Consider the following 12,124-nt stretch of genomic DNA (forward strand, 5'->3'; position numbering starts at 1 on the left):
GGTTCCCTTCAACAGTCTCTTCCCTTCAGAAGTCTCTTCACGTTGTTTCAAGCAAAACTCACTAAACCAGCACTGGTTACTGAACAGTCAGCTGAAGATCTTCTTCCACTTAACAACTGCACAGGTACCACTGGGTACTGGTGAGGTATCTATCAGTAAATCTGGGATGAGAGGAATTCACTGCAACATTCAACAGGCATGCAATTAACATATAAAATGCAAGTGTTTAGCTGTGCCAGCCAATTAAAATGTTAAAAACCAAAATACAAAGGCTGGCAGTTTTGGCATTAAACCCTTGTTTCTAAACTACTACTATTTTGTAAGAATGTTTATTGGCATGGTGATACTGTAAACATTATTTTGCAGGTTTCAATGGTGGAAGGGCAAAAATCTGCGTACAGACATTTCCCTAGAGGTTGTTTTCAAAAATGGTTTTGACATTTCCTCAGTATTTATGAGGCCCCCTTAGCCAAAACCTTACATCAGTGAAATCTGAAACCCCTTATTTTTTTTCCTACAGAAAAAAAATCAAGCCTTTAAGTGGCACTGGGCAATTCTTGATACAAGTTCTTAGTTTGCTGGTGAAATATTCCAAGTCCCCTCATAACAGCTCACGATCATTACTAAGCACTACCAAATTTCAGTGTTCCTGGCATTTAACATCTATATAAATGATGAAACTTGCCAGCAAAAGCCACAGATGATTTAAATGACTAAGCATCATGGTAAATGCAAGTTAAATAAATCAACTTCACCATAAGGCTTCTAAAGCATCTGTTCAAACAAAAAAGCCCCAAACCCACTAAATGAATCAGCCACAATCCCATACACTTTCCAAAACCATATCTTTATTTTTTTAAACATACATTATGCCATGAATTCATAAGGAATTGGCTCCAGCAGCTCTGGATCCTTGCCATTAGTTCTCACAAAGTGTGCTTCTCTTGGTGGAGCAGGCTGTAAACAGAAAAACAAAAAACAAAAACTCATGGCACTACAGCTCAAAAGCAACTTTTCAGAAAATAACATTTTGTCAACCATTTAGTGTCTTATTATATAAACATTTGTCCTGGGTTGCAGTGTAGGATATACACAAGGTATTTATCCTACTACCATCTTCAAGAACTGTTAAACCAGGTGGGGCAGTGTCTCCCCAGGCCCCCTGCCTTTGGGCTCTTCTGCTAATGGTCCATCAATGCCTTGCCCAGGACTCACAGGTAACTCCCTCCAGTTGTCGTCTCTGTTTAATGGGACATCGAGGGCCCACTGCATGATTCATCATCCCATTGTGAGACGCTCCACCCAGGGGGAGGAGCCAAGCATTCTCACCTGGATATAATCTGGGATTTGGGACAGGACAAGCAGCCCTTACCTACTGGATTCCCAGAGGAGCAGAGCTACCAGACCTTTCCACAGGATCACTGCTTCAGGAAGAGCACCTCACCTGGACTGCTTCCACCATCCTACTCAGGTTGTATTCTGACTCTGTCAGTAGTCCTTTGTGTTATTGCATTTATTTTATTTTAACCTTTCTTCTTATTAAATTATATTTCTGACTTGGAGCCTCTCACTCGTTTTGCTTTCAAACCACGACACATTACAGGGAATTTACCATTCATAGTCTCATAAATTTGATTCAAGGAGTAGCAGTAAGAAAATGATCTGCCAGAAAGTGTGCCTGACTCTTGCTGCTGAATTGAAAAAACCTATGCTTTACTCTCTGCAGCTCACCAACCCAATGAACATGGAGCCATGTATCCTGCAATTTCAGAAGCAATAGCCATTACCTCTTCTCTCAAGTCTGGTTATTAGTTCTTTCCTTCAAGCGTTACAATAGAATCTGTTGCAACTACAAATTCAACTTAACTGCTCTATTGACCCTAAGATCATCCAGAGCTGCAACTACAACTGTCAGCTGGCACAGAGCAGTCCTGCTCAGGCACCAAACATCCCAGATGCCAACACACTGCATGAGGCCACCACTTCAAGAATGAAGTCATCTCCTGCAGAAGGATTGTGACCTCAACAGAAACATTACCTGACGTTTCAGCTGAACCCAAATGCCTTTTTCTTTTGCTTCCTTTTTCTTCCTTTCATTTTCCTTGACACGCTGCAGAAAGCTGTCTCTGCTCTTGGAATGTTTAATGTGCTCTATGCGCACATTAATTCTCTTGGCCAGAATCTTGCCCCTAAGAAAAGGAGTCAGTTTTTAATCTTCACTTGAAAAAGGTCACTTTAAATCAAGATTTAGAGGCCTTACAGAAGTAACTCCATAAGCTCAATTACAAGTCATTTTTTTTAAAAGGGCAATACCTCAAAACACAGCTGCAGATGCACATCAGGTGTAACTTACATGTAATTAAAGCTTAATATTATATAACAATGTAATGAGTAAAAATGCTGACAATTTCAAATTAGAATTGTGGAGAATGTGTAATTTTTAGCCTCTTAGCATACAAACAAGTCATTTTATTACTGATGCACAGCAGTCCAGCTCCTGGAACCAAAAAAAACAATTCGTCTGGTTTTGACCAAACTGTAAAATTCAGCTGGATACAGCTACAGACTAGTTTTTAAAAAGGGCTTCAATACCAGCACACTGGCTGAGAAGCTTTGCTAGGTAATGTGACTTTAGGTGCTGGTAAGAAAAACGAAAACTGTCTCCTCTGACAGGATCCAAGTCAAATGAGCATCATTTGCCTGGGTTATAAAAAGGAAATCACTTTACCCACCTTGAATGACCAATCAAGACAAGAACTGTCTAAATGGCAAAGTGAAAGGAGGGTGCAATTACAATTCAACTTTCTTAAATACCAAGTTTCAATACACAGAATTTCATTACTTACTTAACCTGCTTGTTAACAATAATGCCCACAGCATGCTGAGTAACATTATACACCCTTCCAGTCTTGCCATGGTAACACTTGTGGGGCATGCCTTTTTGAACAGTACCCATACCCTGGTAAGAAGGAAAAAGAAAAGGGAAAAAAAAAAAAGGGGCGGGGGGGAAAGAGAGTAGCATCAGGGATTTTTCTTTCAGAAGTAATTTAAAGTATACATTTCAAATTATTTGAGACTTACTTTAAAATATTCCCATTTTATCTTAAAGTTGGAATTTATAATCAATTTTGCATCTGAAGACTGTCAAATTTTGCTATGTCAGTTCTGGTAGCTTTCAGTGTCGGTGAAATGACTGATCACTTTGCTTACAGAAAGAGCAAACAATCACAAGAGACATTCATCATCAAGCTCCAGTGTATGAGGCTGTGTCAATTCTGAACAACCCATTCTCCAAGTCAAACAACAAACTGGCAAATTAAGCACCACCTTCTGTGTGACTGCCACAAGAACATGGCATTCCAAATGAAGCCAAAGGATTCAACCAAGTAGGAATCCTTGATGAAAGGCTTTCACATTCACTGCAACTCAGCTGTCAAAGTACAGTTGACTTTAGAAGACAAGTTCTAAAAATACCAAATCATGGGAAGTGCTGCTTCACTTTCTCCCCCTTTATCAATATATATGATGCATCCTTACATTTATTTCTTGATTTCTAGTTTTAGTATAGCTTTTTAATACATCTACTGAAGTGACAGCTGAGAAAGTTGTGCCAGTAGCCAACTCAAACAGTGGCTGTGGCATATTTCACTCCCATTTTTCAGCTGAACACAAGCACAGCCAAGTTGTCTGTACCTCCAAAACCCCACATACACGAGCATATGGCACTGAAGTGCTACTACTGGCCCAGCAGCACTGTCATTCCAATATTGCTCCCAAAGTGAGCAGTGGACACTTGTGGTGACACATGTGACACAAGCAACAAAAGAGCCCACCCACCCCCAAGGAACTGTACGGGTCCCCACTGCTTCAGCTTTTCCCTACACAGCACGGCAGAAACTACCTTGATATCAACTATGTCGCCCTTCTTGTAGATGCGCATGTAGGTAGCCAGAGGGACAACTCCTGTTAAGAGATACAAATTTGAGTATTTAGAAACCCTGGAATTTCACACACACACAAAAAAGGAAGAGGGACACAGATTATGCATTTGATACAATTTTCCTAAATACCTCAAAAATCAAACCATGTTTTTTTAAAGCAGTAATTACACACTTCAGGCACTTCAATTTTTTAAAACACCCAGCAAAAGAAAAATTAGATTTGTGTTCTTAATGCCGAAATTGAAGAGACATTAAACTATTTAATATATCAATATAAATGCAACTGCTTATTGATCAGAGAAAAAAACCTGTATGTTTTAAGTAACTGCTGAAATATTTTCCTCACCTTCAAATTAATTTTCAAGCACTGACAAAATTAGCACTGTGGCTACTGTCAAGCATCAGAATACCAATGCACTTGCAGTAAGAGCTCAGAGCTGTGTGTGTTGCTCTACAGCTTTTAGCCCAAGTTGTCAGAAATCCTTCGGCACAAGGCCTTGTTTCACAGTCCATCCCCAGGGAGGGCAGGTGTCCATCAGGTCCCTAAGTGGATGCAGTGTGGGGGCTGTAAGGGACACTCACCATGCTTGCGGAAGGGCCTCGAGAACATGTAACGCGTCCCCCTCCTCTTTCCCTTGGTGTTCGTCATTTTGGCTGATTACTAAAAAAAAAATGAAGGCAAATTATTCAGAACTATTAGTTCGCTCATCACAAAGTTGATGGCATTTTCAGGTATTTCAGATTAATGGAGTCTTTAAGCCTATTTGGAATGACACTGCTTTAATTCAAGCAGTGGTATTCACTTAGGCATCCAAAGAAATCAGAGCCTATAGGACCAGAGGTTAACTCAGGTTACAATGGATGCCAGCAAGGTACTCAGTTTAACTCCTGCTTACAGCAAGGTTTACTATGAGATCAAACCAGACTACTCAAGAGCTTTCTCCAGTCAGGTCTTGAAACCCTTCAAGGACCAAAGAATATTCAGCATTAGAAGGGACCCACAAGGACCACCAAGACCAACTCCTGGCTCTGTGCAGAATACCTGAAGAGCCACACAGCATGTACCTCAGAGCACCGTTCAGAAGATTACTGAACTCTCCTCAGACTGGTGATATGTCAACACTGCTGCAGTGCACAGCCCAACGTGCCCTGGGTGAAAAACCTTTTTCCCTGATACCCAAACTAAACCTTCCCTGACACATCTTCATGACACTTCCTTAGGCCTGGTCTCTGGTGACCACAAAGATCAGTGCCTGCCCCTTCACTTCCACATGTGGCAATGTAGCTCAGCTACTCCTTGTATGACTTTCTCTCCAGACCCTACTGCACAGCATCCCTAGGCAGCATGTTTGGAGACCTGGCTGTTCCCATTAACATTATTCCCCTTAAATCCAGTCAGAGCTCCTCCTTCTGACTTGAGCTGGTTCTTTCATGCTCGTTCCCTATGTTCTTGCCAGGCGCCAGGATACATCCTCTCGACCGTGGCGCTGTGAGAAACCTCCCAATACACCTATGCCTGCTCCCTAAGCTTCTCCTTACAAGCCATCCATAAGGCAGGACGATCTCCACAATATTTATCGGCCGCTATGCCGGTGTGGCACAAGGCTCACACGCTCCGCAGGCCTATGGGGCCATCCCGGGGATGTCCGGCCCTGCGCCGCCTTCCCTGGCACGACATCCCGACGGCGGCCGCGGGGGGACCGGCCCCGAGGTTCCGGGGGGACCGGCCCTGAGGCTCCGGGGGGACCGGGCCCTGAGGCTGCGGGGGGGACCGGGCCCTAAGGCTCCGGGCTGCAGCTCCGCACCTGCTCCCGCCGCGGCCTTGGCAGCCCTTTCCTCCCTCCCTCAGCACCTCCGTCCTGCCCGGCCCCGCCACCCGCGGCCTCCTCGCTCCCTTACTCCCCGCCCGGGGAAGGCCGCGGTGCTCCCATCAGAGCCGGGCGTCCCCTTCCCGCCCCTGCCGGCAGCACGACCCCTCCGGCTGCGTTCCCCTTCCGCGTCCTGGTGTCCCCGTCGCCCCGGCCCGTGTCCCGCGCCCCCGCCGCGTCCCCCCGCCGCTCACCCGCGTGCGCACAAAATGGCGGCCGGGCTGGAGAGAGCGGGGCGGGGCCGCGGCCGCCCTTAAGAGCGGCGGGCGGGTAGATGGAGGGGCCGCGCCTGGCGGAAAGGGAGTGTCCTGCCTGAGGGGCCGAGCCCGAAATACGGCGGCGGAAAAAGTCTGAACCTTCGGCTAAAGCAGGGGCAAGCGCCGGGGGGTTCACGGCTGTGCGTGTGTTTTCTTGGCAACGGGCAGACAGTGATGGACGGGGAGTTTCAGCTGAACGTGAGGAAGAACGAGTGTCCTGGGCAGGGAGCGCTCACTGGGACAGCTCGTTCGGAGAGGTTGTGGAGTGTCCCTCGCTGCAGATGCTCAGGAACTGTCTGGATGCAATCCTGTGCCATTTGCTGTGGCATGACCCATGCGGTTTGGTCCAGCTGAGCCGCGGTGGTCCCTTCCAGCCTGACCCATTCCATGATTCTCTGGGATGGCGGTGGGAGAGCCGGGAGGACGGGTGAGGTGTCTGCCAGGGATCCCGAGGAGCGAGTCCTGCTGTGGGCACTGACCGCCATCCATAGGGAGTCAAGTTCGGAAATGTAAAGCATAATCAGCCGGCAGGGTGTTTTATGACATAAAAGCAGTACAGCGACATTTAAATCCGCGGCAGTGCGGGCCTGCTGGCGCTGCTGTGGGTCAGTCCCTGGCAGGATTCCCGGGCAGGGAGAAACACGCCAACAACCAGAGGCTGCGCAGGTTTGGGGTTTCTTACTATTGTAATGAGGTTTCTTCGTATTATGATGCCATAATACCCAATTTGTGTGGCAGAGATTTCCACCAGATAAATAAAATAAAGCCCGGGTTCTCCACAAAGAGGCCTTTAAAGCGCCACAGGTTGCGTCGGCTGCGAGAATGAAGGGAATGGGGAGCAGGTTCCCCAGCTGGCAGAGTGAGTGACCCTGTGTTTGTGCATCTCCAGTGTCAGAGCAGGGAATGGTGAGCAGGTTCCCCAGCTGGCAGAGTGAGTGACCCTGTGTTTGTGCATCTCCAGTGTCAGAGCAGGGAATGGTGAGCAGGTTCCCCAGCTGGCAGTGACCCTGTGTTTGTGCATCTCCAGTGTCGGAGCAGGGAATGGGGAGCAGGTTCCCCAGCTGGCAGAGTGAGTGACCCTGTGTTTGTGCATCTCCAGTGTCGGAGCAGGGAATGGGGAGCAGGTTCCCCAGCTGGCAGTGACCCTGTGTTTGTGCAGCCCCAGTGTCGGAGCAGGGAATGGGGAGCAGGTTCCCCAGCTGGCAGTGACCCTGTGTTTGTGCAGCCCCAGTGTCGGAGCAGGGAATGGGGAGCAGGTTCCCCAGCTGGCAGAGTGAGTGACCCTGTGTTTGTGCATCTCCAGTGTCAGAGCAGGGAATGGTGAGCAGGTTCCCCAGCTGGCAGAGTGAGTGACCCTGTGTTTGTGCATCTCCAGTGTCGGAGCAGGGAATGGGGAGCAGGTTCCCCGGCTGGCAGAGTGAGTGACCCTGTGTTTGTGCATCTCCAGTGTCGGAGCAGGCAGGAATCACCACGGGAAGCTGATTGCAGTGAGTCAAGAGAGGGCCTCCTTCCCCCAAGCTGAACATGCAGGAACGGTTCCAAACTTGTCTCAGTGAGGAGTTGCCCTACTGCAGAAATTTTTGTTTTGAGTGAATGAAGCACTTAATTTAGGGGAGGAATGGTTATGTAAAGTGGAGTATAAAAACATACTTGATCCTCTAACTTCACAGTTCTACTAATGCTGTCTTGCAAAACTTGAGCCCTTTCAATCATCACTTTAAAGCAAGTTTAGTATTTATGGATCGCAAGAATGGACATGGAGGATTAAATACACTGTCAGGTTCTGCTTGCAGAGCTACCTGGCAGGACGTGTTCTGACAGACAGACTCTGTCTCCACATGAAACCTTTTGAAGTAAAGTGTTATATTTAGAAAAATGTGCCTGTACTCTATCCCTTCACCATGAAAAATCTAAAATTTACAGCACCTGATATCTATGCAGAGAAAAATCTATATAATTTAATATGCATTCAGCCTAGGTACCACAAAACCTTTCCAAGCATGAGCATCATTACAAGCCTGAACAGCTCTTGGGTGAGAAAGTGCATTGGCAACAGATTTCAGGGAGGATATCAAGCAAAGTAAAGACAGGAAGCCAAATCCTAAAAGGCATTATTGGATAAAGGAAGCTAGGCTTTTGCAGTGAGTGAGCTGAATGCCTTAGTCTTACCAGTGATTTACATGGAGGACAAATCTCCACATCGACCTGGAAGGAATGGGGAAGAAACACCACGTGTTGAAACCCCTGTCCACATACAGAACACATATGGAAAGTGTCATTCATAAGGGAGTGGTAATTGAGAACTTACTTGAACTCTGCTCTGTTTGTGGCCAAGTAACACATTCAGAATTTGCTACATATTTTTTTCTGAATAAATCGCATGACAGATTGATTCAAAAATTCTGTAATGTTTTTATTCATAAATTTACCTTGATTAGCACATTCCCAGGATCCTTCTTTACCTCCACATTTCAAAGAAACCATCATGTTTCACAGTTTGTCTCCATTGAATCATTCCCTAGGCATGCTGAATCTGATCCAGAAGTCCACCCTATCTACCAACATTTGGTACATGGTTTCCCAAAACTGAGACCTGATGAGCAGTTAAAGACTGCAAAGCCTTTGCGTGTTGCTCACAAAAAGATTTCTTAATAATGGCTGTCTCCAGCAGATAAAGGTGCACAAATTGTGGGGTGAGTTCTGATGTGGAAACTGGAGCTAGCAGCCAAGCAGATGTGGGGGAGACCTGCAGCTCTGCATTCCAGATTGCATGTGCTCCCCTCACTGCCCAACCCTGCCCTCTCAAAAACCCAACCTAAACTGCTTTTCCCTGATCAAACTGCAAGTTGCAGGATCCAGACTCAAATTTCTCCTAGGCTCTAGGCAACCACACATCTGGGTCTGCTCCAGAAACACCAGGTACTCAAGATGGGTGAGCACAGGTAGCAATGCGCAGCTTAACACAAAGATCCAAAACACCATGAAGGTCCCAGAGTGGTGCTCCACCCATTGACGTACTCCAAAAATCTTTCTACACCACGGTAAACTCCATGGTAAGCTGTTTCCCTCCCACTTTGCCTGGCTTGAAGGTAGAGCAAGACAAGGAAAACAGCTTCAGTGGGAGCCAATTCAGAAGTTGCTGGGGAAGGGAGCTGGAAAGGGAGGGCTCATTAGAAGTCAGAGGAGTGGAGAGTAGATAAACATCACTTTGTTTTTCAGAGTGGAAAGTACCATGCCAAACCCCAACCATTTTCAGTTCCCAAGCTCCCACAGTCAGGATCCTAGTATCTTCTCTGGGAGAGCCCTATTTTGCTTCTGACATTTCTCTGCAGCACCTGTCTGGATGATGGCTCTCTGTAGAGAATAAATGTGTTGTGATGATTCTGCACATGGGGTTGCCAGGAATCCTTTACTGAAATTTTAATGCACAATGGGATCTGGCTTGCTCCTATGCTTAGCAGACCAAGTGATACACACAGAGATCTTGAGTGTGACATTCTGTTTGTGTTGGGTTATTCAGCAGGTATGTGGAAGGAATTTAAATTAATGAGAGTTTGTAGAGGGTTTTGAGGTGAAAAATGAAAACTATTCCCCTTCACTAGGGTGTAGGTTTCCTGTGTCTCACAAAATGCATTCATTACATGAAAACAAAACAAAAGATAGCTGATCAGGACTGGAATAAAATTTTAACAGAAATAACTGAGAATAGATGTTAAAGAGGATTAAAATCCTCTTTTGGATTCCTTTTGTGATCATGTTGCAAAACCAAGATCCTAAACTGAAAATCAAGATTGTGAAGTTAATTGGTTACCCCACTCATAGAAGTGCAGCACCTATACTGTGCTTTTGATCAAAAAGTTACTGACCAAAGTAATCTGTGTCACCTCCTCAGCTCACCCAGTTATTTCATTGTTCACTTTTCCAAAAGGATCTTTTTATATGGCATCTCAGAGTCATGCTTCTGTCCCCTTTTATGGTCTCTTCAGCTCCCCCGTGATTCTAGCCCTAACAACCAACCTTTTTATTTCTGTAGTTAGTTCATCTCTTTATCCACAGAACCCCTTCTGTAAATACAAGCTTGAGCCTAGTTCCACAGGAGTTAAAATCAATCAAATTTGTGTCTAATCAACCAGTCCCCTAACAAAAATGACAGTGCAGACAAACTTATTTGAAGGACTCACTGTGGAAGAGCAGAAGTGCCAGTTTAGGTGGCTATACTGAGTTGCATTGCCAGTGAGGCATATCATGGGGAAAGGAATGGGAAAAACAACAGGCTGCCTTTGAGAGAAATGAAAAGGCAAAAACTATACACCAAGAATTGTGATGGGGTTCAGCATGTCACACATGGATGGAAGTTTTCATTACCCTTGTGGTATTTACAAATTTGTTGCCAATTCAAAGTGTTCCTTGATGCAGGTGGATTGACGCCAGAGTGAAACAAATGGCCTTTTTTTCCATCATTATCTAGACTGCAACACGAAATCTGAAATACTGAACAAGTTCTGTCATTCAGATGCTTATTTGATTAACATGGCATTCTACCCATACAGAAATCATCAGGAACATCCAAGGAAGCTGTTTTGTTAACTGTGACCATCTTCTTACAGGTACCAAATAATATATGACATTTTTTAAACTTCAGATTTATCCAGCTTAATTTCAAGAGCAATTAAGGTCCCTTTCCTTACTAATGGAGCAACTCAATCAACTGGTTTTATTAATCAGTGTATCCATTATTCAGTTATTCAACTGGTATCATCATTCAGTGTTTTCTTAAACTTCTTGTGTTACCACATTTTTGTCTCTCTGTAACCTCTCCTGGGTCCAAGCCAGTTACCCAGGAAAAAGCAACTCCTTATATAGTCGCCACCAGCTTTACTGTACATTTACTTATTTTGGCTAAAGGTGATTAGCCACTCCTACATTGATACAGCTGATAATTACAGATAATTCTTCTCCTTTGTCATGGAGGAACTCAGCTGCTGGCACCAGCAAGTTTGCATAATGTGGAGATTTTCTTTTAGTAATGTATGGAATATAAGTATAGAATTAATATTCAAATACATTTTTTAAAATTTGATCTTTCACAATCCAACCTTGAGCCCTTTGCTAGCCCTCTTGGGAGTTACTAACTACAGTTTAAAAACTGGCTTAATGATTTGGAGGCTAATTTCTCTTCCTTTGTTTATGTCTGATCTTATGTGTACTTCTAGCTGGAAGAACAATGCTTGCCCTTTTTCTGTAATCATTTGCACAGAATATCTCCTTTACACCTTCATTTTACCAAATTAAATGTTCCATGCTCTTGAAGCCTCCATACACTTAGCAGGCTCTGTGCATTTGCTCCCATTCCCACACACCTATCTTGATTATCAGTGATCCAGTTTATACACAACAGTCTCTGTTAACTTGCTTACTGTGCACCCATTACTTCTGAGATACTACATCTGAGGATGATCACAATCATCAACCAAATAAAGGTGCTATAGTTTAAAAAGGTCTGATGGACGTAACAGCACAAAGTGAAAATGTGGGTGGAATCATTCTCTAGTCTATAAATACTCTATGGCATTCTGTTAGCAAATTTGCATCTGAAGTAGCCATTTGCATTTTTCATTAATTGTTCTGATCACAGCTATTAACGTAATTGTTTTTAATTACTTATGAAATGGCAAAGAACCTTGATGGAAGGAAAGGGCTACATAAAATATTGCTAGTTTCATTTCAGGTAAAGGAATGTTTTCTACTTAGTGTTAGCTGAACTCCAGTTCCAGTAAGCACAAATTTAAATTTTTCTTCCAACTATGCCAGATTAAATTTGTTTTTCTGTGTGAATGCCTAAAGACAAAGTGGAATGTTTACGATTTTAATAGTGCTACAAAATGCTCTTTTTAATAATGCATGAAGTAACCAGGGTTATTGCAAACTCATTGTAACAATCTTTCAGTAAACATTATTGTTTTGACGCTAGACTTAAATATCTTCCGGATGCCAAAAGAAATTTCTATCCTGATTGCTTAGTATCTTCCTGAGAAAAAAGGAAGGAAGGATCACATCC

The 12,124-nt window shown here is 44.3% G+C and overlaps 1 protein-coding gene across 1 annotated transcript; it reads right to left on the reverse strand.

The window, feature by feature from the left end:
• Positions 1–828: 828 nt before the first annotated feature.
• Positions 829–6,063, reverse strand: RPL21 (ribosomal protein L21). Its single transcript, XM_083855486.1, has 6 exons — positions 6,004–6,063; positions 4,524–4,602; positions 3,902–3,963; positions 2,847–2,959; positions 2,039–2,189; positions 829–957 (listed from the first exon to the last, which is right to left on the reverse strand). Exons 2-6 carry the CDS (start codon positions 4,588–4,590, stop codon positions 868–870), a joined length of 483 nt encoding a protein of 160 aa, XP_083711612.1. The 5' UTR covers positions 4,591–4,602; positions 6,004–6,063; the 3' UTR covers positions 829–867.
• Between the last annotated feature and the right edge of the window lie 6,061 nt (positions 6,064–12,124).

The sequence above is a fragment of the Zosterops lateralis genome (genome assembly GCF_965231275.1).
Source record: "Zosterops lateralis genome assembly, chromosome: 2".
In the NCBI taxonomy this organism is placed as follows: Eukaryota; Metazoa; Chordata; class Aves; order Passeriformes; family Zosteropidae; genus Zosterops; species Zosterops lateralis.

Bases quoted from the DNA above. Each gene is read 5' to 3' on its own strand.
- RPL21 (XM_083855486.1), bottom strand. From the start codon at position 4,590: ATGACGAACACCAAGGGAAAGAGGAGGGGGACGCGTTACATGTTCTCG. The intron at 2,190-2,846 runs GTAAGTAATGAA...TCCTTTTCTTAG, and splicing joins ATTGTTAACAAGCAGGTTAA to GGGCAAGATTCTGGCCAAGA. The intron at 958-2,038 runs GTAATGTTTCTG...TTCTGTTTACAG, and splicing joins GGGTTCAGCTGAAACGTCAG to CCTGCTCCACCAAGAGAAGC.